The sequence below is a fragment of the Arvicola amphibius genome, chromosome 15 (genome assembly GCF_903992535.2).
Source record: "Arvicola amphibius chromosome 15, mArvAmp1.2, whole genome shotgun sequence".
Lineage (NCBI taxonomy): Eukaryota > Metazoa > Chordata > Mammalia > Rodentia > Cricetidae > Arvicola > Arvicola amphibius.
In genome coordinates this window covers 6,421,202-6,448,069 of record NC_052061.1, presented here as the reverse complement: position 1 = coordinate 6,448,069, position 26,868 = coordinate 6,421,202, and the positions used below count along the sequence as shown (strand labels likewise).

The window sequence follows — 26,868 nt, the reverse complement described above, 5'->3', positions numbered from 1 at the left end:
TTTGATCTTAAAAAGAACATTTATTCTCCAAGTTGAGGCCAAAAGTATAAAACATCTCCCATCCCTGGCTTCTGTCTATCCCTATGACAAAATTCTTCAGGATCCTTCGAGATCCATCTTTGATTAACAAACACTTTTACTAGAGGAACTATATCTTGACTTTTCTGATACAAGGCTGGCAGAGCCTTGCACTCACAGCTCACTGTGGTCTGGTTGGGGTTTTTTCTTGGTCAGGCTCTCAGTCCAGAAAGCCACTTCCTCCCCTTTCAGTCTCTGGGCTTGCTGAGTAGTAGCACCAATCTTCAGGTAGCCTTCCTTGTGATCATACGCTGGCCAGTGGGGCAGCCCTTCGCCATTAGGGTTCCTAGGAACAGAACCAAATAGAATTCCTCAAAGCTACTCTGTGATTCCCTGCATTTTTTATGGGATAGATAGTGATTCCTGGATTACCCGTTCCCAACCATCACGAGAGATGAAGAGAACCAATGCAAGAGCGATGGTTTGGAGTGACTGGATTTGAGTTTGCCACTAAACTTTAGAAACTGTCCTTCTTCCCACTGAGTCCCACCACCCCAGTCCCATTTTCACCACCAGCCTCACCCATTCCGAGCAAAGTTAGCCCAGAATTTCATCACCATCCTGCTGAGACGAATCTCCTCCTCAGAGGCACCACCTGTGAGGAATAAAAACAGAGAGAGGGGTTTAAAAGCCTGTCACGACTAAAAGAATAGCTCTTGAGCCCACCAGCAGCAGAACTCAGGGTTTCGAAAGGCAGAACTGTGGATCTTAGTCCATACCTAAAGTCTACAAAATCCTGGTTCACCGATGTAGGCCTTCAGACTGAGGAGGATGACTGGTCTAGGATTTTTCAGTGAAATGCAGCCCATCCATATGAGCTGTCTTTATTTTCCATGTTCATCTGTTCTCCCTCACTCAGGGTAGAAAGATCACACCCTGGTTTCCTCTACCCCGTAATATTGTTGGCTCATAGGTCTTTTCTTAGTCTTGTAAACTTGTGAGGGTTGAGAAATATGCAAATGTCCTAAGGACTCTCTTAACTGGGAGATTTCCAGAGATGCCCATATGTTATGAGGTAGGTTAGGGGCCACATGCAATTTTTGAAAGAAGGTTTAAGAAGATTTTTCTCAAATATTAACTGTGTCATAGCTTGATATTGTATTATTAACTATAGTTTTAATAAAAATACACGTGTTGCAAGTATCTGCAGAGATTGGTGGGCATACCAATACACGTGAATTTGATACACAGTTAGCACCAAGTCTGACCTCACCTCCAGTCAGTCATGTTTTGATATGTTATTTTGAGTATAAAATCAAGAAGTGGCCTTCTTGTTATCAAGTGGCCTACTATGTATGATACACAACATCTTTTTATATTGTCAATCATCAGGAGTGTGAGAACAGCTATGCTGGGGGCACATTAAATATATCCTCCTTAATGTATGTTAGACTAGGAGAAATACTGCCGACATTCATGTATATCTCACCTCCCTCCCTCCCCCAGTATACTGAATTAAGAAATTAGGATCAAGACTGGAGAAACTTGTTTAAGGCTGACAAACCAAGACTGGAGTCCAGACCTCTTGATTCTACCCTCATACTGGCTATGAGCCGTTACCTCTTAAAATGGGGGCACCCAATACAGAGTAGACTTCATCTCCATGATCTCCGACTACGTTCTTGGGTCTCGCGTGTGATGAGAAGCTTGGATGGTACTGAAACTCATACATGTAGGTTGGAGCTCCAGTATCTGTGAAGAAATGGAGTCATAACAGCTCATGTTATATGACATACTCCCGGATGGAATCAAGGCTCCTCATACCTTTGAAGGAAATACCTAGTCATAAGCATATCAGAAAAACAACTTTGGGAAATCAACTTGATTTGCTTACATTTGCAAGTTAATAGAAATAAAAATGGTGTTTGAGTCTCATGTTAATGCAATTAAAATGAATGTATACAATGAACCTGGTAAATACACTATGTAAGTGTTAACGATAACAGGCTAGCTTGGTGTTTTGTGGGAGTTCTAATAGCAGGAGCAGGTGTGTCTTTGACTCTTCAGCTGCTCTTTGTACCTTTTCCTCCCATTGGTTTGCCTTGTCCTGCCTCATCATGAGGGCTTCTCTCCTGTCTTATTGTATCTTGTTTTGTCCTGTTTGGTTGCTATCTCTTGGAGGCCCTGCTCTTTTCTGAAGGGAAATGGAGGGGGAGTGGATCTTGGGGAGATGGAAGATGTGGGGGGATCTGAGAGGTCTAGAGGGAGGGGAACTGTGGTCAGGATGCAATATATGAGAGAAGAATCTATTTTCAATAAAGAAGAAGCAGCAAATAAAAGCAGAAAGGACAGAAAGACTTCCACCATGGAGACCCATCAAGCCGCAAGGGAGGGCGGTCAGATAGGGAGAAACAAATCAAGGAGTTGTGTAACAGCAGCAGCAAATCGTAAGGAGAAAGCAATATTGTCTTTCCATATTTATACTTTTATCCAATATAAATAGATTATACACTTCTAAGAAAGGCATAGAGTTTTCTCACTTTTAAAGTCTTATATGTTTTGAAAGTGTAGGATCAGGAGGAGATACTATATACACATAAAAACTAACAGAGAAAAGAAGTAGCTATGGTTATATGAAATGATAAAGTTCAAGCCAAAACTGTGAAAGTAGAGAAATAAAGTCATTGTATGTTGAATTAATTGGTCAATTCATCAAGAGGGAATGACACTTGTAAATATATATATATATATATATACATATATATATATATATATATCCAACATCAGAACGTCTAAATATATAGAACATAGATCAAATGATCTTAGGGCAATAAAGATTGCATACAAGAACAGAATGAGACTTCCCCATTATCTGTTCTTGTAGTCTCTCTGCCTCTTGTTTGCCGATGTCCCTTTAGACTCTGAAGAAGCCCCGTCACCTAGCTTCTCTGGGGTTGTGAATTGTAGTCTTGTTATCCTTTGCTTTACATTTAATACACACTTATGAGTAAGTACACACTCTGTCTTTCTGAGTCTGGGTTACCTCACTCAAGTTCCATCCATTTGCCTGCAAATTTCATGTGGTCATTGATTTTTGCTGCTGAGTAGTACTCCATTGTGTAAATGTACATTTTCTTTATCCATTCTTCAATTGAAGCGCATCTAGGTTATTTCCAAGTTCTGGCTATTATGAATTATGCTAGCAGAAAATTCCAAAAGCTATAATATGGGCCTTCCAGGCAAGATGTGCTCGATGGTGCAATAGTGCTTGTAGGGCTGTTTAGCTGTCTGATTGGACTGGAGGCTTGTTCCACAAGAGAGGGAATTCATTTCTGCCACTATTAATCTGGTCAAAACAACACAGATGAGGAAATCAGGGAACTTTAGGGAGAACTTATTACTGGTTTTTATCCTCATTTTTTTTCTAAGTAGGATTGTTGTCAAGTTGTCTTCCAGATGCTTATATTCATCGAGTAGTGCTAGTGTGGTCCATATCCACACTATTCCCCCCCATACCCCTACAATCCCAAGGCTCCGGAAACACAAGTAAAGGCGGGTAGGAAGGCAGTAAGTACTGGTGGCTGAGGAAGCATACTATGAAATGTTGTCTTCTGGACATGACTTGCTTTGCATCACGACTCATTGAGACTATGGTTGCTTCCACCAGACCTGCTAAAATAACCAGTCAGCTAAGGAAAGTTAAGATCAGGAGAAATAGTCTCCCCCAGAAAAGAGACACCCCCAGCTGGTTCTCCAATACCACATGGTCAGCCTTGAAATCATGTCTGTAAAGTGATACTATATGTTACTTATAATTAATTTTAGTAATATGTTTTTAAACAATTAAAGAAAAAAAACATGAATTTGAGAATCACAACAAACATTTAAAAAAAAGAATTAGAATGCTAGTTGGTGATGGTGCATGCCTTTAATCCTAGCACTTGGGACGTAGAGGCAGGTGGATTTCAGTGAGCTTGAGGTCAGCCTGGTCTACAGAGTGAGTTTCAGGACAGCCAGGACTGTTTCAAAGAGAACCTTTGTCTCAAAAAACAAGCAAACAGAAAATTGGATAAATAAATAAAATAAAATAAAAAGGATTTAGAAACTATTTATCTCAAATTCTTACCGAATTTCTTCAAAAGTCAGAGAATATATGGCCCCACATCCATGAGGACAGAATCACAAAAGATGTAAAAATCAAACAAGAATATTACAAGAAAATAGAGCTGCACCAATGTTATTTATAAACACAGACAGAAAACTAATCAACAGAATACCAACAAACCAAATCCAACTGTTAGACTTGTGGTTTAAATAGGGAAAAGGGGCATAGTAAGGCATTCCTGGAGAGAATGACCCTACAAATAAAAGCACTGAGATTACCGAGGAATTGAGATATAATAAATAAATAGAATCATATTACAAAATAAAAATAATAAAAAAATCAGTAGCATTAATATGCCCCCAAAGGAAGCTCTAAAACATAAACCAGGAGGACAGTTTCATTTGTACTAGCTTCAAAAACCATAATTTCCATAGAAAGAAATTAAAATAGTTTCACTTTTCCTATGCAAAAAATCTATAAGAAATAAATGAAATAAATTCGTTAGAATTAAATGAAAATAATTCATGTTCGTGGCTTAGAAGAATTATAACTGTCAAAATGCCTGCATTGCCCGAAGCCCCCTACCAGTTCACTTTAGTACCCAATGAAATAACTCCAATATAATTTCTCATGTAGCTAGAAAAAAAAATAGAACCATTTCAAATTATTTGGAACCAAACAACACACAGAGAGGCACAGACACAGACACACAAACACACACGCCCATACACACATACACCTGCATCAAGAAAGAAAGTTATTGGTCAAACAAAACAAAACACCAATCCACTACCTGACTTCAAATTAAAAGCTCCACAGGAGTTCTCCAGCTGATAGTGCTATTTTGAAATGTGAGGACTTTCAAGGGGGGGGTCACCCTGCAGACTAGGCTGCTGGGGGTGGATCCTTGGGATTCTCTTTCCTGCCTACTTCCTGCATCTCTCTTCCTCTTTGCTCCTTATGTGCCATGAGGTGATCTAGTTTGCTCCCCAGAATGATGCTCAGCCTCACACCAGGGATACAGCAGTGGAGTCGGCTCACAGTGCAATTAAACAATACAAGTAAGTCTGCCCTCTCTGGCAACGGTTCACATCAGGAATTTTGTCACAATGATAACAACCCGAGTAAGAACTCCCATGCTGTGCCGCGCACCATGCCCCCGTGTCTGCGTTCGGTGTGCTGGTACCCAGTTCCCAAGATTCAGGCAAAGGGCAGGAGGTTAAAATACACAAACACACACAGACAGACAGACAGACAGCGACACAGGTCATCCTTGAATTCCCCAAGAATGCCCCCTTTATTGTGTTCAGGGGCAGATTATATAGAGATAGCCATGCCCCAGCCAAACCCACCAGAAACCACTCTCCTGCTATCAGGAACTCCTGAAGGTCTCGTGCTCAGAGCAGCTGTAGGCAATCAGATCAGAGATTACAAGAAATTCAGGATCTGGGGGTCTCACTGCTCCCAACAATGCTGCATACCTTCTACCAAATTCCTCCTGCCCTCTCTGCCCTGAGCAAACCTCCTCACTTAACTAATACGGTCTCATGCCTCTATTGTGTAGTTATGTAGTTTAGAAACAACTTGAGAATGTGACATTTGTCTCTATTCCGTGAATCAGCAGTTGCGCTTGAGTCTTGCTGGTACCCCTGTCAGGGCAGGGAAGCCTGAGTTCTACCTCCAGCACTGCTTACTCTTCGCTCCAAAGCTTACTCTGGTCACTATAAACTACTCTACCCATGTGTGTGACAGGTCAAAGCACAAACCCTTCTACTAACAAGTGAATATTGGTGGGTAAATACCCTCCCTTCCTGTTCTGCAGGGATAATCCTGAGTCCTGACATATGATTCTTCCCAAAAATCCCACAGCTCCAGCTGCCCACAGTGGGCCCGTGCTGACAGTGCTTCATTGATTGCCCTTCATCTCTCTCCTGCGACAGCCCTCACCCCCCTCGTGCTGTTTCCTGGTATCAACTACCAAATTAACTACTTGCATTTACGCCTCTTCCTCAGAGCCTGTCATCTGGAAAGCAAAACTGAACAGAAGCTTCACTGAATAAGACTTTGCACACTGACCACGAGAAGTTCCCACGTCTGTCTGCCCTAGGAAGTAGTGTACAGGTTAGGGACCAAAGCAGGAGAATCTTCATCTCTCTCTCCTCTCCAACTTCTGTGACTCACCTCTGTGACCACGGGACACAGTCACTGATGGGACACCAAATGTCACATCTCCAATGAACTCCAAGATTCCGTCTCTAATTTTGTCTGGCTCATTGCTACCTCTTACATACCTCTCAAAGGCAACTGGAACTGCGTCCTCATGTATTCCCTGGAATGGATGACAAAGGCGATCAGCAGCCTGTCCAACTAATTGAGGCTACATTGAGTCTGACCTTCCTATGACCTGTGCAAATCCTTCCTGGGGTGATGCCACACGAGACATTGAACTGCTCCTAAATTTGAGCCAATCCCTCAAAACTCCTTAGCCAACGGCCACAAATCTCTATGTGCTTACCAGATGGGGGGAGAATTTCTGCAGGATTGCTATGGCCATCTTCTTGTCCCATTTTACATCAGTTTGTGGAAATCCCATCATCTGTTACGAAAAGAAGAAAAGGTTAAGCCGTTGTGAGTCCTGAACCAGGAAAACCATCCACTGCGAGTGGTTGTGGAGATCTAGAGCACCTGAGGGTAAAAGCACAGGATGGAGGCATCTGTGCCACACGCTGATTCTCCTGGATTCCCAGCTCCTCCTCCACTTTCCGCTGGACCTTGGTTAATCAGGTTATGCAACGCTTATGCCGACAGACTCCCACCCAGCCCAAGAATTTTGGAATTCATTGAGAAAAGACAAGAAATAATTGATATTGAGTTCTCAAGCCTGGGCATCTTAGTTAAGACACGACAGAGACTGTTTGCTTGGATAGATATACTATAGCAATGGAAACAGCTGCCCAGATACAAGGCAAAGCTTAAATACAAAATTCCTAGGAAGTACAGAGTGGAGGCATGATAGCGGGTGGGTGGAGGAACATCTGTCTAAGGGGTCTGTTTAAGCTCACTCACTGTTGGCATAAGCCAGCCAAACTCTTGCTTGTTGATTCCCACAATATAGGGCACAGTGTTGAAATGCTTCTCGGCCAGGATCTCTTCTGGTGCCTTTGGCAGCACCACTCCATCAATCACAGTTGGTATAAAAGGGTTGCTCTGGGGAAGAGAGGAGCATAGTGTGAAAGATCACCCACATCTCCCCCTGCTCTGCCTGTCTAAGGGGGCAGCTGGAACATAGACCCCATGACTGCGAGCAGTGGCCACAGAAATCAGTGTCCTTAAAAGGTCTGTGAGCCACAAAGACCAAAGTTCGGCATTTGTGAGTGACGAGGTTAATGGAAACAGCAAAGTGAAGGGGGAGCATTTTCATTAAATATGCATTGTATATGAAATACTTCATACAGTCCTAAGTATACACACACACACACACACACACACACACACACACACACACACACACACTTCAATCATGCATATTCTCTAGAATTTATTTTCACTATTCCTAGTAGTTAGGTCTATAACGTTTCCCTGAATGCTGATTTAGTGAATCCTGGGGCTTTGTTGCAGTGGAATTCTAGATTGGAAACTACTGGTCACAATATTGTCATCATCCTTATATATGGGTTCCAGCTTAAAGACACATTATCTAACATTGCTTTCTCAAAGATAATTAGTATATCTAAGATTTATTTATAATATAATAAAACACCATCTGAGCAGGCTTACTACTTTCTCAACCCCGGGTAATGAGACACTAACTTTTTTCAGCTGCAGTTTCATAGCTGTGCTGCAGCTTATTGTTATCATGTGGATGCTGACTATGTGGGAGCCACAAGTTTAGATGCTTTGCTATCTTTTCCACAATTTTATCATGTACTTAGGTATCACATGACCATTTCCCCAAATGGCCGAACTAGAAACAGGCAGATCTCTTCTCCATTGTTTAGGTGTACTGTGTTGTTGATCCAACACTGACTTCATGGGCAAGAACATCATATCCCAATGGAAAATGCCATGAACCAAGAAGAGAAATGTTGCCATTTGGGGCTAAATTCGGGACTGTCCAATTTCTAGCTTGAAGGAATGAATGTCCTGAAGCAAGGTTAGAGAGAAGGGCAGTCACAGAGTGACACACCTACACATCCTATTTCCAGTAAATTTTTTTTTTGGTTTTTTGAGACAGGGTTTCTCTGCAGCTTTTTTAGAGTCTGTCCTGGAACTAGCTCTTGTAGACCAGGCTGGCCTCGAACTCACAGAGATCCGCCTGCCTCTGCCTCCCGAGTGCTGGGATTAAAGGCGTGCGCCACCACCGCCCAGCAATAATTCAGTGGAGGTGCTGTACTTTAGGTCTTACCTGTCCCTAAAGACCAATGTGTTATAGGCTTGGTCTCCAGCCTGTACTACCAGTGAGAGGTGGTGGATCCTTTAGGAAGTGGAGTCAAGTAGGGGTTCAGGTAAGGAGAGTGTCCTCTTAAAGTAGATTGTAATGTCCCTCCCAGTCTCTTTCCTATGTACCTCTTCCTTTCCTCTAACTCTGTCCCATTTTCCACTTTCTTCTTTACCTTAACTCTGATTGCAACTAGACATACGATAGTTTGCTAATTTATTTTGTCACACCTTGCCCTAAGAGGATGGAATTCTTTGAGAAGGACAGACATTTTTCTGCTTCACTGCTGTGTCCATCCCCCAATCCATAACCTGACATATAGTTGCCACAAGTTATTATGGGCCATGATGCAAATACATCTTATAGAAACTAATAAATCAGATGTTAACCAGATGAAGCATTCTCCAAAGAAGGAGAATCCCGTTCAGGTAATGTTAACAGGACCACTGACTCTGGAAATTGTTGCTCTTGTTTGTAATTTCACATGATCATAAATACCTGTAGTATATCCCCAATACTGGCACTAATTTCATGTATATGTAATCTCATGATTGCATCTCAATCGTACGGGTTCATTTATTTATAGATGATCAAGAAGATCACTTCTCATTAAGCTATATAATTTTAATACATAGAAAATACATTAGGATATGCTTTATAGCTAAGTCTATTATCCCACCAGACTGTAAGACATTTAAAAGTTTGCTTTGTTCCTTGAATTTAAACCAAAATAAAAAGCAACGATTTCTCCCTAGTTTAAGGGGTACCATAGGATCTGATGGAAGGACTGGAGAACTTGGCTGTAATTCAGCACAGCTAATGTCATTAGACCCTGGCTGCTGATGGGAACTGAGAAGATGGGGAGAACTAGAGTTTTCTGGCTAGAAGAAAGAGGGTGTGGCATCTTGACCTGACATAGCTTGTGATTCTTCTCAGAGCTTGTACTCTTCACCAATGGCTTCCATGACCTTTAGTTAGGCAACTTAGCCATCTGGCCATGCAGGCTCTTTTTTTTTCTTTTTTCTTTTTTTGGTTTTTCGAGACAGGGTTTCTCTGCAGCTTTTTTAGAGCCTGTCCTGGAACTAGCTCTTGTAGACCAGGCTGGCCTCGAACTCACAGAGATCTGCCTGCCTCTGCCTTCCGAGTGCTGGGATTAAAGGCGTGCGCCACCACCGCCCGGCCGTGCAGGCTCTTTTAATAGGTCATTTTAGAATGTGAATTGTAATTGAGAAGATACATGGTTTCTGATTGGGAGCACTAAACCAGCAGTCAGAGGAATAGTGCCAACCCTGTCTTTGGTCCTCTTGGCCTTGTTAACCCAATTTTTTTTTTGTTGTTGTTGCTCTAGGTCTCAACAATACATACACATAAGAGAGAGCTGTGATTTCACAAACAAAAACTCTTTCAATCACAACCTAACACTGTTAGACTTCAAACCTTAAAAAGACCTTACCTCTTTGGTGTCTCCCTGTAAATCGAGTTTAAACAGACTCTGTGGGAATAAAAAAGAGTTTGTGGTTAGAAGTCTTCCTGGAGTAAAGCTCATCTTCCACCTTGTGCTCCCCAGTCTCTTCTCAAGTAGGGTAATGGGAGCCTGCATGGCATCCTCTCGGTACAGGCACGCGGTGGAGCAGGATGAGGGAGGGCAGCGGTAGTACCCACAGTCAGAGTTGCTGAAGCTCTGAGACGATGCCTCCATCTGTACCGGTACCCTCCTTCAGCCCTCCCCCATCTCTCTCTCTGGTACAACAATGGACAATACAGATTTTCTGTTGAGAAAATGTGGGGACAAGGTGACTTCAGTGGCAGGGTGTTTTGACCTTGATGGGAACCTAGGCTGGAGGGATGATGGATAGACAGGATGAGTCCTCTACTCCTTTCCCTTTTGCTATTCTTACTTCATGAGTTCAGTAGGTGAGCTGGATCACCATTCCTCAGAACACAGGGGATAACTCAAAGATGGGTACCTGACATTAAATCTAAACCGACTTTAAATCTAAACCAGGGTTATCCCGGAGGAGTTTCTATGCATATAGGGTGTAAGTGTCAATTTTTTTTTATTGATTTTTACTGAACTCTACATTTTTCTGTGCTCTCCTCCGTGCCTCCCCCCTCTCCTTCAACCCTCTCCCGAGACCCCCATGCTCCCAATTTACTCAGGAGATCTTGTCTTTTTCTATTTCCCATGTACATTAGATCTATGTAAGTCTCTCTTATGGTCCTCATTGTTGTCTAGGTTCTCTGGGACTGTGATTTGTGGGCTGGTTTTCTTTGCTTTATAGCTAAAAACCAATTATGAGTGAATACATATGATAATTATCTTTCTGAGCAGGAATAAAATAACATACCTAAACATAATAAAGGCAATATAGAGCAAACCAACAGCCAACATCAAACTAAATGGAGAGGAATCTCCCAGCGATCCCACTGAAATTAGGAAGAAGACAAGGTTGTCCACTCTCTCATTATCTATTCAATATGGTTCTTGAGGTCCTAACTAGAGCAATAAGACACCAAAAGGAGATCAAGGAGATACAAATCAGAAAAGAAGTCACACTATCACTATTTGTTGATGATATGATAGTTTACATAAGTGACCCCAAAAATTCTACTAAGGAACTTCTACAACTCATAAACACTTTCAGTAATGTAGCAGGATACAAGATTAACTCAAAAAAATCAGTAGCCCTCCTGTAAACAGATAATAAAAGGGCTCAGAAAGAAATCAGAGAAACATCATCCTTCACAATAGCCACAAATAGCATAAAATATCTTGGAATAACTCTAACCAAACAAGTGGAAGACCTGTATGATAAGAACTTTAAATCTCTGAAGAAAGAAATTGAACACACCAGAAAGTGGAAAGATCTCTCATGATCTTGGGTAGGTAGAATTAACATATTAAAAATGGCAACCTTACCAAAAGCAATCTACAGATTCAATGCAATGCCCAACAAAATTCTTCACAGACTGCAAAAGAATGGTACTCTATTTCATATGGAAGAGAAAAAAAACCAGGATAGCCAAAACAATCCTGTACAATAAAAGAACTTCTGGAGGCATTACAATTCCTGACTTCAAACTGTACTACAAAGCTACAGTAATGAAAACAGCCTGCTACTGGCATAAAAACAGACAGGAGGACCAATGGAACCAAATCAAAGACCCAGATATTAATCCACACACCTTTAAGCACCTGATTTTTGACAAAGAAGCAAAAAAATAAAATAAAATGGGAAAAAGAAAGCATATTTAACAAATGGTACTGGCATAACTGGATATCAACGTGTAGAAGAATGAAAATAGACCCATATCTATCACCATGCAGAAAATTCAAGTCTTGTCTTTTTTGCTTCCCATATAGATTAGATCCATATATGTCTCTCTTAGGGTCCTCTTTGTTTTTAGGTTCTCTGGGGTCATGAATTGTAGGCTGCTTTTTAGTTTGCTTTATGTCTAAAAACCACTTATGAGTGAGTACATATGATATTTCAATATGTCATTTTTTCTCTGATGTAGTACTCCATTGTGTAAATGTACCAAATCTTCTTTATCCATTTTTTGGTCAAGGGGCATTTAGGTTGTTTCCAGGTTCTGACTATGACATATAATGCTTCTATGAACATAGTTGAGCACATGTCCTTGTGGTATGATTGAGCATCTTTTGGGAATATACCCAAAAGTGTTATTGCTAGTTCTTAAGGTAGGTTGTTTCCTAATTTTCTGAGAAATCACCATACTGATTTCCAAAGTGGCTGTACCAGTTCTCACTCAAATGAGCAATGCAGGAGTGTTCCCTTTACCCTACATCCTCTCCAGCATAAGCTGTCATCAATGTTTTTGATCTTGGCCATTCTTACATGTGTAAGATGGAATCTCAAAGTCATTTTGATTTGCATTTATCTGATGACTAAGGATTCTGAGCATTTCTTAAGTGTCTTTCAGACATTTTAGGTTCATCTGTTTAGAGTTCTGTTTATGTCTGTACTTAACTTTTTATTGGATTATTTGTTCTTTTGATGACCAATTTCTTGAGTTCTTTGTATATTTTGAAGATCAGCCCTCTGTCTTATTGACTGGGTCCTTTGCTTAACAGAAGCATCTCAGTTTCAGGAGATCCCATTTATTGTTTCTTTCAGTGTCTGTGATACTAGGGTTATATTTAGGAAGCGGTCTCCTGTGCCAATGTGTTCAAATGTACTTTCTACTTTCTCTTCTGTGAGGTTCAGTGTGATTGATTTTATGTTGAGATCTTTGATCAATTTAAACTTGAGTTTTGTGTTCAGTATTGTAGCTCTGTAGTAAAGTTTGAAGTCAGGGATTGTGATGCCTCCAGAAGTTCTTTTATTGTGCAGGATTATTTGACTATCCTGGGTTCTTTGCTTTTCCATATGAAGTTGAGTATTGATCTTTGAAGTCTGTGTAGAATTTTGCTGGTATTTTGATGGGCATTGCATTGAATCTGTAGATTGCTTTTGGTAAGATTGCCCTTTTACCACATTAATTCTACCTATCCAAGAGCATGCTTTCCATTTTCTGGTGTCTTCTTCAATTTCTTTCTTCAAAGACGTAAAGTTCTTGTCATACAGGTCTTCCATTTGTTTGGTTATACATTTTATGTTATTTGTGGCTGTTGAGAGGGTGATGTTTCTCTGATTTCTTTCTCATCTTCTTTATCATTATTGTATAGAAGTGCTACTGATTTTTGGGTTAATATTGTATACTGCCAATTTACTGAAAATGTTTATGAGTTGTAGAATTTCCTTGGAAGAGTTTTTTGGGGTCACTCATGTAAGCTATGATATCATAAGTAAATAGTGAGAGTTTGACTTCTTCTTTTTCTGATTTGTATCACCCTTGATCTCCTTTTCTTGTCTTATTGTTGTAGCTAGAAGCTTAAGTACTATATTGAACAGATAAGGAGAGAGTGTCATGTTCTTTTTTTTTTTTTTTTTTTTTTGGTTTTTCGAGACAGGGTTTCCCTGTAGTTTCTAGAGCCTGTCCTGGAGCTAGCTCTTGTAGACCAGGCTGGCCTTGAACTCACAGAGATCCACCTGCCTCTGCCTCCCGAGTGCTGGGATTAAAGGCATGCGCCACCACCGCCCGGCAAGTGTCATGTTCTTAATTTCAGTGGGATCGCTTTGAATTTCTCTCTATTTAGTTTGATGCTGGCTGTTGGCTTGCTCTATATTGCCTTTATTATGTTTAGGCATGTTTCTTGTATCCCTTATCTCTCTAAGACTTTTATCATGAAGGGATGTTGTATTTTGTTGAAAGCTTTTTCAGTATCTAATGAGAAGATCATATGTTTTTTTTTCAGTTTGTTTATATGATAGATTACATTGACAGATTTTCATATGTTGAATTATCCATCCCTGCATCTTTGGAATGAAGCCTCCTTGGCCATGATAGATAATTTTTGATGTGTTCTTGGGGTGAGTTTGACAATATTTTATTAAGTATTTTTGCACCAATGTTCATAAGGGAGATTGGTCTGTAATTATCTTTCTTAGTAATGTCTTTGTATGGTTTGGGTATCAGGGTAATTGTAGCCTTGTAAAAAGAGTTTGGCAATGTTCTTTCTGTTTTTATTGTGTGAAAAAAATTGAGGAGTATTGGTATTAGTTCTTCTTTGATATCTTGAAGAATTCTGTGCTGAAACCATCTAGTTTGAGGCTTTCTTTGGTTGGGAGACTTTTGATAACTGTTTCTATTTCTTTATCAGTTATAGGTCTATTTAATTTACTTATCTGGTCTTAATCTTCCAAGATAAACTGTGATATTTTTTGAAAACTTTTGCTTAATAACCCCATTCTCAAAATTCAAGATACTAATAAATTTTGGAAATATGGAATGCTTAATTTCTGAAAACACAACTGAAAGCAATGGCAAAATATTAAATTTAGAAAGAACTGAGATAATATTTTGAAAAATTTCACCTGATTGTTACTGGATTTTTTTATATAAAATCTTCTGATAATAAAAAAAAAGTACTTTAAATTGCTACTTGTGATCAGGTGGTTGACACTGCTCTCCAGACATGAAAAACTATGCCAAGTGGTTTGGGGCTAAAGAACAGCGGAATGAATGAATCCTAGAACCAAGCACCTGGAATTCAGACCATTGGAAACACACCCACCATTTTCTGCATGACCTCCAAGAGCTCATCCTCTGTCTTCTGGCGCAGGCAGTGAACAAGGACAGCAGATGTGGTGGTTTTGCACCCAGCCATGACAGCAATTTTCTGTAAGAGATATCAGGCAACCGAAGAGGTCAAGAGCAACATCAGTATCCAGCATTGGGGTAGACAGTGGGTTCTATCCTAAGCCCCACTTCTAAAGGCAGACAAGTGATCATGAAAAACTCTAGAGCAGCAGACTTGAGGTCTAAAGCCAAAAATTTGTTGCTTCTGTTGTTATTTTTAATGGTTGGCATGAATGCATCTGAGTCTGTTATCTTGACTTTTAAAATAGTCACAGTGTTGGAGAAGAGTATTTATCTTAGGGGAAGTCAGGTGCATTGGACAGAGGGCAAGGAATCTATGATTCCACTGCTTGTTTCCCATCCACTTCCTCCATTTGCTGGCCATTTGGCCCCTAGTTTCCAGTGCCTGTTACATAAGGAGAGCTTGTGTATGTGGCATGTTGCAGAGGGCACCGTGTCTTCCCATACAACACAAATAGACTTGCAGGACATCTAAATAACACGACCCAGCAGAAGAAACTTCAGAACCTGCAGAGTGTGGCTTAGATAGAGGCCTAGAAGTGATCTCTGTCCAACCATTCTTATTTCAGAAATCGCTTGAGCACATAGCTGAATCCTATAGCCAGAAAGACCCCTGAGGACTTCAGGAAAGAGTGTGGCGATTTTCTGGGACCTACCTCAGTGACTGTCCTGACATCTGTGGCAAACAAACCAGGAACAATAATCACACCACTCTCAGAAATGGCCCTGTGGAAGAGGTTCTTGGCCAAGGGAGACAACACCTGCCATGGAGAGAGGAAGAGGAGAGTTTAGGCTCATAGGAGGGCTCCACTAACTCATTTGCCCTCTGAATGCTCCCCTGCCCTGGTCAGTCTGTAGACGTGCCAGCCACCAATCTGCCTATTCTATCTCTGAGACTTTTCTCTGGCCTGAGAGTCCAGAGAAACTGAGTGGCGTAGAACCAGGATGCGGAGTAAGGACCAGCAGAGGAAGTGTGTGGCAAGTGCCTACGGCAATACAAGAACTACCTGAAAGGCACTGCAGCAGTTCCTAGGCACAGTTCTGTCTGAGAAATTCTTTCATTCTGAATTAATCCAGAAAAGAACCATGTAAGGATAAAAAGAGCTGAGGGTGTAGGTCAGCAGGAGAATTACCTATGGGCCCAGCTAACATGAACGACGGAAGGAAGAGAGGGAAGTACACACATGCTTACTGAATAGTCTCTTGTTTATATTGGGAACAAAAGTAAACACTTCAAGGCCCTAACATTTGTCAATTCATGACTTAACCATGGAACTTTGTGCAGTTATGAATGATAATGCTATATGTGTGTTTAGTGTTTGGGGGATATATTTATGCCATATTGCATTTAAAGGATAGTTTCATTGTAAAAACTGCATAAGACTACAAGAGTCAGAGAATGAGTAGAAGCATGATAAATAAATAATAGATAAATAGAGAGAGAGAGAGAGAGAGAGAGAGAGAGAGAGAGAGAGAGAGAGAGAGAATAGACATGACTTTGAGGAAACAACAAAAGATAGATATGAAAAGATACCTTCTGTGACCATATAAGATTCACAGGGCTATGGATGACACCCCCATCCCCTTAATATTCATTTGCAATTTTTCTTTTCTTTAATGTGCACGTGTGTGTGTGTGTGTGTGTGTAAAATGAAATGCAGTAACTATGCTGGTATTTTGCTCAATTCTGAGAGTTTTGTATAGCCCCCAGAACTTTCGATATCTTCTCCTTAACTTCCATTTTCCATATAAGTGATTTTTTTTTATTTCACAACTCAGTTTGGCTGTTTCCCACATATGCTACCCATTCTTGTCTGTCCCCCTTTCAAACATCCTTCCTTTCACTCACTGTCCACAAAAGAACTCACCCCTTCTGCCCCAGATTCTCCTGCTGCCCTGGTAGTTATGGACAAACTGTGAGACCATTTCAGAGAGGATCCTGCCTGTTGTGCACATCGAAGACCCCTGACATGCACATCTACCTCGGATCCAAACAACTGCTTCTTCCTATTTGCAGTTTATAATCAACCTGATTTCCCAGCAGAAGCAAGACAAGCCCCAGCCATGACTAAGGAGCCACTGGCTGTTGATAGCAGCTAAGAGAAGGGGAGTCAGTGTTCTGCAATAGTGTGGCCCCGGTGGGTAGACCACTCTCCAATGAAGGCCACACACCCAAGAGTATATGGACAACATCAACTATATTTAATGAATTCAAAAGAAAAAAAGGCACAAAGGTAAATGGGGAGGGAGGGTTCAGGTACATATGGCAGAAAATGGGAAAAGAATGAACAGCATCAAAATACATTGCAAGAAATTCTCAAATAACTAGTAACAGAAACACAACAAACCAAAGCCTTCTGTGCAAAATGAGACTCAACCTATTTCTTGAATAAACATGCTTTCAATACTTGGAAAAAATGTTTGATAAAGGGGAAAAGAACTCAACTAAGTGAAGAGGCTGTGGTTGTCACTGATCTGAGCTAGAGCTGGAGATATCTATGGCTCTGAGACACCAGGTTAAATTATGAGCTTCCTGGGAGCCAAATACAGTTAGTTTGTCAGCGGCTGACCATCAATATTGTGTCGTGAGTAAAATGGACACTGAGTGCAGGTTTTGGGTTTTGAAAGCAAATAGCTGGCCTATAAGAGCTACATCAGCAAGCCTGCACACAAGGCCTGGTTCTGGGGTCACTTACAAGAACGGAGACACTGAAACCTCCTGCTGACTCTCCAAAGATGGTCACAGAGTCTGGGTCCCCTCCAAAGTTGGCAATGTTGTCTTGAACCCAGCGCAGTGCAGCCACCTGGTCCAAATGACCCCAGTTCCCCCGGCTGTGTTCATCCCCTGTGCTGCAAGAGACAGAGAAAGTACACATTGTGTGGCAGGGATCTTAGGACCACAGATGCATTGGGGGTCCTTTGCAGTTTTCCAGGATTCGGTGAACTCATCATCCCTGACAAGAATCTTCCCCTGTGCAAGGCTCTCATTCACTATTCCAACAACTATGTACTAAAGGTTCAATATATATCTAAATCTGGTATGAGTGCTACAGCACATCTCAAAACAAAACAAAAAACATGGCAACACTCAGATCACAGGAAAGACTATACATTAACAGATAAAATGACAATATAATGTCAGCAATGGGGAAACGAAAATCAGGTAAAGAAGAAACAAAGGTAGGTCTGGGATATGCTTTAGACTCACAACGAGAGATGCTCTCTTTGAGGTGCTGGAATTTGATAGAGACCTAAGTAAAATGAGCACCAGGGCTTTGTAAATACCCAAAGAAGATTTTCAATTAAGATGAGCAGCGGGTGTGAAGGCCTTGGAGCTGTGGGAACAAAAATATGCATGCAGCTTTCGTGAGACGCAAGCAGAGCCACTGTTGTGAGCCTTGACAAGGCTTCTATGCCATTTGGAATTCATGGGGGTATTACATAAAGGCATGGCATGGCCCAAGCACTCACCGTTTTACCAATATTCTGGCCACCATATGCAGCAGCCTCCATGTAAAGTTGCAAGTTTGTTTAAAATATTGGTTCTAACATTAACCCATCCCTCAGAAACAGGACTTTGAAAGGCGGGGGAAAATGTGGATCCAGAGCAGCAGGATTCTGAGCATATTTTAAAGATAGAGTCATGAGGATCTCTTGCCTGAATGGAAAAATGTTGTGAGCCAAAAAAAGGAGAATCTGGGATGTATACAAGGCCTGTGCTGTGAGCAAATGAGTGCTTGGAGCAGTCAGCAGCTGTGTAGAGTTCTTGGGAAACGGATGAGGACCTTTGTTGAAGGAATGATCGGTGGGTGCCAAGGGCCAAGTTTCTCCCTGTTAAGTGGGAGAAGGCCATGCATGTCTACAGAAGACCAGGAGGCAGGTGAAAGGACTATGCAGGATTTAAAGGTGAATTGGGGATTACAGATAGTGTGGAAGAGTTGTTGGAAGCACTCAGGGTGTTTATAGAGAGGGAGAAGGAAGCACACGGTGCCTGAGGACAGAGAAAAGGGGCACAGAAGGAGTGGACTGGGCAGTGGGGAGGGGCGGGGCAAGGGAGCATCTCATTATTGCTATTATAGTCTTCGGAGCTATATAAGGCTGGAATGAGCATCGTTAAGGTTGCAGTTTGCTTCTAGGCCAATTTGGCTTCATGGCCAGCTGAAAACCTGTCTGCAGAACCACTCACTGAGATCCCTTCATGAACCCACCCCTTCCCTTCTTCCCTGTGCAGAAATGTCTGACTGTCAAGTGCTGTCCTGTGGTGCTGATTGCTGTCACAGAGGAATGCTGGGTGCTGATGAAATACAGGTGGCCATTTCAAAGGCGGCAACACGAAGCCTGGGCTTTGCGGAATCAATAGGACTTGGTTTCATAGAGTAGAAATCTAGGAAGATCCCAGTAGCAAGAGGAGTGTGGCTGAGGAACGTAAAGGTAGATAGGGCCCAGAAATGAAAGACTGAACCCCCAACATGGACAATTTCATCAAACGTCCCTGTGAAGGATACCATTACTAAAACTGGGTCCTCCCTCCTTTAATTCTGCAGATTTGATGGTTTGGATATGGTCTTTTCCACAAGAAAAGGGGGCTTCAGTACCTAACGTCCAGCTATATCCAGTGTGAGGATTTGTCGAGGGTAGGGTCTGTCATTGGGTACTTTATTTCTCGGGGATATGTGCACAAGGGAATCACGCTATATCCTGAGAAAGCGAGTTGTTCCCAAAAGAGCAAGACTGCCTTCCCACTTTCTCTGACTTGCCACGTAGCTGTCTCTTTATCCCACAGACTCAATTTCTATTCTTCCACCATGATGCATTGTAGCTTAGGGACCCCCGCCACACCAAAGTCTGATGATTCAGTCCTTGGTTTCCAGCCACCCAAACACTGAGTTAAACAAATCTGATGTCCTCGACATTGACAGATTTCAAATACACCGCTATAGAGCTGATCAATACAGAAGCCAATATGCAGAGTGGAGTGTCCACAAATCCTACCTGAAGAATCCCCAGATGCTCAGGCGGTACTGAATGGTTACCACTACCACATTTTCATGTGCAGAGAGGGCCAGTCCATCATAGGTGGACGCCCCACCCAATGTCAGTCCACCTCCGTGGATCCACACCATCACCTAGGTAGCAAGGAAAGAACCGTACTTGTCATAGGAAATAGAATTGGAAAGAGCTCAGAAGATTGGTTTGGTTTGCATGGCCTGGTCCTGATTCAGGGCGTCAGCAATCAAAATTCACCGGTGCCCAGCTGGGCTGCAGAAATACCATTATACGTCTTCCTCAACGTACCTGGCTAGAAGCCAGGATGTCACCTCGTCCAATGCTGCTATCTTTCTCTTTAGACCTCTGTGCCAAGTCTCCCCAGGGCTCCTCTAACTGAGACTTAGTCTTCTAGCTTCAATGCTGCTACCTTTCTCTTTAGTCTCCCCAGGGCTCCTCTAACTGAGAGCTTCGTTACGGGAACAAGAGGGAACAACGATGTCATCTTTTCCCCAGCATGCTGACATCCTGATACATGGTCCATTCAGGCAGCTTAGTATTCTAGCTTCATCTCTATGAACTGTAATGTGCCTATACGTTCATCTCCATGCCTCCAGTTGGTACCCTTTCCAGCACAATCCTCCCCATCTTGCCAACCCCATTTAACATCTTCCCTCTCCATCCAGTCCTCGGCCGTCTTACTATTAAGAGCACCTACTCCACACTAGGTTCTTTCATCTGGCTTGAGCCTGAGGAGGAGTGCAATAACTGTTCATTGAAGGCTTCAGGATTTAAGGAGCTCACATTTCAAAGAACTGGGAGAAAAGAAAGTTGAAACCTTATACCACACTGCTAATAAACAGGAAAGAGGAAGCAGCGATAATCTGAGCACAGTTCTAAATATGAAGATTATCCCATTTGATAAATAGCAAAACAGAGGCACCTCTGCGGGGATCCCACTGCTAATGAGAAGTGGAATTGGACTTGAGCAGCCATCTGGCCCGAGCTCACAGTTGATCTCCTAACCAATGCAGTCACAGGCACAGTTTGGTGATCTGGGCCAGGAGCCAGTCCTGCCATGATTCTAACTCGTGTCAGTGCTGCTGCATCCTCCACTAGGTCTCAGGCACAGCGCGGCAGCCACTATGGACCTGTTTACAACATTTGAGGGGAAAAAAAGAGGCTAGGAAGGCAAGTGATTCTTGCTCTTTAGAGAGTGGAAGCAGACCAAGAATCTATGTGTCTCTGGGGCCTGCATACATAGCTGGACAATCCCTTGCTTTCCAAGCTCCATGAGCTTCTGTTTCTCCTCCCCTTGGGGTCTCTACCACCTACATGAATAAATGGGTGGGGGTGAGATTTGTTCTTACCTCCTTGTGCAAATGTGTTTAGGGTCAAATACTATTTTGGTGACTGCTGCTTTCTCCTTCCCTTCTTTGTTCCATCCCAGGTGCTCCCAGGGGACTGGGTGGGTCCTCATACTCCATCTATCTCATTCTACTTCAAGGGTCCTGTCTTTACAGAGCTTCTTTGTAAGACTGTGTGTGGTCTGTCACGGGCAACCTGCCCTACCCCTGCTTCTTCTTAATGGGAAGTGCTGACTCACTAGGCAGTCAGCATGTGCCAAGGGCAACCAACAAGTGGTTGGCAAAGGGCATGAAAAGCGCCTATGAGATTGCCCCAGAGTTCTCCGTCCACACTGCCATCATGGGCCATGAGAGCTTTCACCTGGCAGTGAAAGTTGGCACAGGTAATGCAAGGAGAAAGGCAGCACACATCTCCCTTGCCAGCCCTTGCGTAGGGGCACAGGCTTGAAGATGGAGACCCACGCTCTTGTCCTGCCATTCCTTCTGGGTGCCTTCTCTTCCCTACCTGGCCCTCAGTTTCTCTACCTGTATAGGAAGACTTGGGCTGTTCGTTTTCTCTTAAGATTTCTTCTGGTACTAACACTGTTATAAATTGCGTCTTAACTTCTCTGGAGACCAGATTTTTTTTAAGCTAATAACTAAGAGTAATCATTTTGGAAAAACTTGTCTTTGTGTAAGAGAACGTGAAAACCTTCAGCTGTCCATTCCAGATGTATAGCAATCCCACTGAAATCAGAAAGAAACATTTACATTTTCTGTGGTGGAAGGAAGCTCTTGGTCCCTGACCCACTCCTGGCTTGTCTACCTGTGTATCTAGCGGCCTTAATCCCTTTCCAGTCGCACTGAAGACCTGAATAGTGTAGCACAAGGGACTAGACCAGCGGTTTCGTGCTTACCGGCAGCCTGCTGCTCCTCGTCAAGATGGCAGGAGTGTAAATATTCAGGTAGAGACAGTCTTCGGAAAACTCGAGGTGAATTTTCTCCTTTCTGTTGGTTAAGAGGTCATTGACTCTCTGCCCTTTCACTGCATCTTGGGAGCACCTGGAGGAGAGAGTGGACACCTGAAATTCCAACATATAGAAGCTGGAAATGCCACCGGGGTCCCCACCTTGCGCCAGAGTGTTTGAGCTTGTGAATGGAGCTGTTTTCACAGGACTGGAATCTGGCATAATTAATAAGAGGGGTTTTTATGGGAAAATGGTGGGAACCCACAGCCCCCCAACCCAATAGAGGAAGAAATATTTGGCATCTCTCCCCTTCCTGGAGGATTCCAGAAGGTGACTGGACCAGTGAATGACTCCCTCCTACATCACTCTATGACAGATGTCTCTGTTGAACAAAGCCCATGCCCTCCCCAGCGGCTTACATAGGAGGGTAGGAGGTGGCGTTCTTCACGAAGTTCCAGGGCTCTGCAGGCTGTGGTGGAGCAAACCTCAGGGATCCAAGAGGAGGCTTGGCAAAGGGGACTCCCAGGAAGACGGCCACAGGCTGTGCGAATCCTTCTAAGCTGACGTACTTCCCCAGGACTTTGCCATGAACAGTGTTCACCACGGGTGGTGAGGATGCATGCCCTGCGGAACATGGAGGAGAGAAAGAATACAATAGAGCGACGAGATCAGACTTGGATTCCATGTGGGTTTTCCCATTTTCTAGGCACTTGACCTTGAATAAGTCACCTAATTACTTCTGGGCTCATTTGTTTCTGACCTGAAATTAAGACGAAGAACATTTATTTCAGAGGGTTGATTCGAAAATCAAACTGGAGTGTGAGGTAGAACAGAATCCATGCAAAGTCACAGTGGAAAAAGAACTTCTAGGACCAACATAACTTTGGTTCCCTCTGAGAAACCTGTATCCATCAGGACCCTGGTGTAAGCTCTATGCTGGATCAGAGGAAGAACAAGTAGTTCCTCTCTCAGGAAGGTGGCCATAGTGGAAAACAGATGTATTGGACCTGATGCTGAAATAAGAAATGTGTACCCAAAGAAGGATTAGGCAGGTGCCAGAGAAGTTGGAAGAAATGAGGTCTTCTGAATGATGACATCATGAGATTCTGAGACATTCAGCAGGAGGAGGGATAGTTAAGAATGATGGCGAGCTGGGCGGTGGTGGCGCACGCTTTTAACCCCAGCACTCGGGAGGCAGAGGCAGGCAGATCTCTGTGAGTTTGAGGCCAACCTGGTCTACAAGAGCTAGTTCCAGGACGGGATCCAAACCTACAGAGAAACCCTGTCTCAAAAAATCAAAAAGAAAAAAAAGGATAGATATATGGAATGATAGAGTGATTACTCAGCAAGCAAAGTAAGAGTTCCACAAAGCATAGCATGGCCCCTGGCTGGTAAGGATGAATGGCCTGTTAATGCCCAGGTGGAGTCTATTGGGAGAAGATAATCTCAAGAGTCCAGGGTTTGGGAGAGTACACTGAATGCCTGACTAAATGACTAGATTTCACATGGTGGGCAAATACGTATCTGAAGTGTTTCTGGCACTGCGAACACAAAGATCTAAAGTCTGCTGGTCTGTCTGGGTAGGGTCCTCCAAGGTGACATTCTTGAACAGCAGATGGTCTTTTCTTATCTCCCTGCAGCTTCCTCTTCTGTCCTTGTACCCTCCGTGGGACCAGAGAACCACCCTGACCCTCCTTTAAGCATCAGGAGGACATCCATGCCCTTACAATTCCATTACCACCAAGTCTGGCATCTCCTTGTTGTGTAATAGCCTACCTGTCAAAACATCACTCTAACACCTAATTTCTACTTTTTGGTCCTAACTCTTCCCTTTTAGCTGCACAGAGTTTGTTAATTCCTCCCTCAACAGTTTTTGAGATAGAGAAAGAACATGAAGTTGGGTGGGTAGGAAGGTGGGAAAGAATAGAGAAGAGCTTGGAAAGGTAAAAAAAATATTATCAATACTGTATAAGTTTTAATATAATAATAAGGTGTGGTTAGAAAAACAACTTCCAGATTTTTTTGAAATAACCTTGACATCAGTAAGTCTTGGCATCATGTCTCATAGATACTATTTCCGTAAAGAATCAAGCTTACAAGATAGCACCTATGAGACATGATCTTAATAACCGGCTCCATACTATGGGCATTTGGTTGTTTTAATTTCTGTGGCTAATTATTATAAATACAAGCAAATTAAATTCTGGGGGACACACAACTGTTGTCATTTTACATAATGACATTTGATTAATGATGTCTGTTTTGCTCTAATAGCCTTAAATTATCAGACTGCAAACTCACCCTAAGTCTAAGAAGAGCTTTCTAGAGAACAGCGATTAACACTAGACCCTTTGGAGCAATCATGGTTACAAGTCCGGGGCCATACTTGATACCCTGTGAAGTCAATCGCATGCTTGTCTCCTTTTGTCATCGCTGTTAATAATTATTATCTTGTTTTACTTTCTACTTTTAGCACACTGCTCAAACAGACTTCCTGGGAAACCTGGATATGAGGTGATCCATAGATGGCAACACGGCATGTTGATTTTTCTTCTTCATTTATGTGGAGAGTTGTTTACTGTGCTCGGGCCCCATGTATACTCGGTAAGAAACTGCTATGGAGAGCTGTGGTGATGAGGGATGAGGACTTGCTTCCTGCCCTGATATGGCTGATATGGGGCAAAGGGAAGAAAGAAGGCTAAAGGTGATTTAGCAACACCAGCTCCCGGGGGGGGGGGGGGATTCAGTGGGAAGGGCCTGAGATATGGGGTGGGTTCACTGGGAAGGCCCTGAGATATCCTGGTAGGTGAATCAGGGCTCTTGAGGTACACTGATGACCACAAACCTTGGGAGTCTGGGGCAGGGGAATCACCTTAAGTTCTAGACCAGCATGGGCTCCATAGCCAATTAAAGAACAGCCTGAACCGCATAGTGAGGCAAAGATAAACAAGAAAGGATGGCAGTGCATGTGGTCATCTCAACACTGAGAGGTCAGAAAGGGCGCAAACTGTTCTGTCCACTTGAACTGAGAGTCTGCAGCATGTGTGTGTGTGTGAGAGAGAGAGAGAGAGAGAGAGAGAGAGAGAGAGAGAGAGAGAGGCCACCATAGAAGTATGAAGCAAGAGAAAGCGCCAAGATTACAAACAGAGCTCTAACTGAATAAGAACATGCACCAGAGTGGTGGTAGAAGAAGGGCATGAACCATGGAAACCCGAGGAGGAGGCGGAGAAGACAGGTTGAAAAGAGGGATGAGTGTTTCAGCGGCAAGAGGGCAAAATCTCATCACAAATGCTCAAGTATGGCTGAATTAGCTGTGAACTTTCACCCAGAATGCCCAGAGCAGTGTGGGCTGGCATGCAGGGGGCAGGGAAAACAAGACTACTACCAACGGCGGTTACGACTTACATAATCTAAATTGCACGCAGATGTGATAACTACTGTGTACCAGATGTGTATCCCTGTTTCTCTGAGTTATTCATAACAAGAGTCTTTCCAGGTTAACTATTGGTCTGCCCAGTGAACTTGAAAACACCCCGTGTGGAGTTCCTGAAGATGGAAAGAGTGGCGTTGCCAGGGTAACCAGCAGCCGTGCTCTGCTCTGTATCTGGGCCCTTCACTCTAGTTTACACTCGGTTCCAGGCCTCTCTCACTGTCACAAGTCCAGACAGGGTGAGGCTTTGGGGGAACTGAGTGTTGAGCACTGACTCTGGATTCAGGAGCTAGGAACAGCCCACGGCATGATTTTCCAGATGAACTTGGAAGAACACACATCCGTATGAGCCTCTTTTCTCAGCCGATAAAATGCCACAGATACATGTTAAAATCAATGCTATAGCCATACATTAACCATGAATTTAATGTGTGTGTGTGTGTATGTGTGTCTGTCTCTGTCTGTCTGTCTGTCTGATACTTATGAGGCCATCATGACCTACGGACACTGTCACTCTCAGGGTCTGTCCCCTATAGAGTCATGCTTGCTTTACCCGGATTTGATAGCATGGACCACTGTCCACCGGCCCTCATCACCCAGAACCTGGTACCAGACAATCAAGACAGTACTTCTCTCCAGCATTCCTTGAAACGCTAACAAAAGAGACATTTGCAGCAGGTCTCCAGCCTTGAGCCTCCTCACTGATCTGGCATTTCCTGAGCCCCTCACCCCCAGTTCTTCTACGCTGCTCCTCTTGGGAACAACGAATAACAAACTGTCTTTTCAATGGCTGTTGGGTCCTGGTGTGCTATTTTGACCATACCCCATATTTTCTATGAATATGTTATGTATTAATAGAAAATAAGCATGGAGGGCCACATATAGAGACATGAAGGGGAGCCTCTCCTTTAAGAACTTGAGAAATGAAGCCACTTAATCCCCTCCGCAGTCCGGCGAAATAAGGAAGCCTATTCTGCCTGATTGGAGTTGTGCTGATTCCGCTCCTGTTGGGATTGCTGTACCTGTAGAGTGCTGCTGAGTCTCAGGGTTTTTAGTCTCTCCTGATCTCAGCATGTCCTGTGCTGTGGGCTGGGCCACTTGAAGGCAAGCCCAAGTCAGGAGAGCGAATTCTCCCGGCAGAACCGAATCTGTCTGTCTTAGTTTTGCTCTATGCACACACAACGCTGCAAGGATTTTCAAAGGTGCCCCCACAAATTCGTATTTCAAAAGTACTCACCCCAAACCACGCAGGTTGCTAGTGACACCCAGCACAGAGCACGGAGACACATCGTGCAGGGACAAGCTCCTGCCAGGTCACTGGAGTTTCTGAATGTGGCCTGCAAGGAAGAGGA

At 43.0% G+C, this 26,868-nt stretch overlaps 1 protein-coding gene across 1 annotated transcript; it reads right to left on the bottom strand.

Moving 5' to 3' along the window:
* LOC119801645 (carboxylesterase 1F-like) lies at positions 1 to 26,868 on the bottom strand. Its single transcript, XM_038312245.1, has 14 exons — positions 26,754 to 26,868; positions 22,506 to 22,710; positions 22,036 to 22,180; positions 19,779 to 19,912; positions 17,483 to 17,636; positions 15,443 to 15,547; positions 14,701 to 14,805; positions 10,015 to 10,053; positions 7,190 to 7,330; positions 6,639 to 6,719; positions 6,305 to 6,452; positions 1,639 to 1,770; positions 601 to 673; positions 1 to 364 (listed from the first exon to the last, which is right to left on the bottom strand). The coding sequence occupies exons 1-14, from the start codon at positions 26,803 to 26,805 to the stop codon at positions 193 to 195; spliced, it is 1,686 nt and encodes a 561-aa protein (XP_038168173.1). The 5' UTR covers positions 26,806 to 26,868; the 3' UTR covers positions 1 to 192.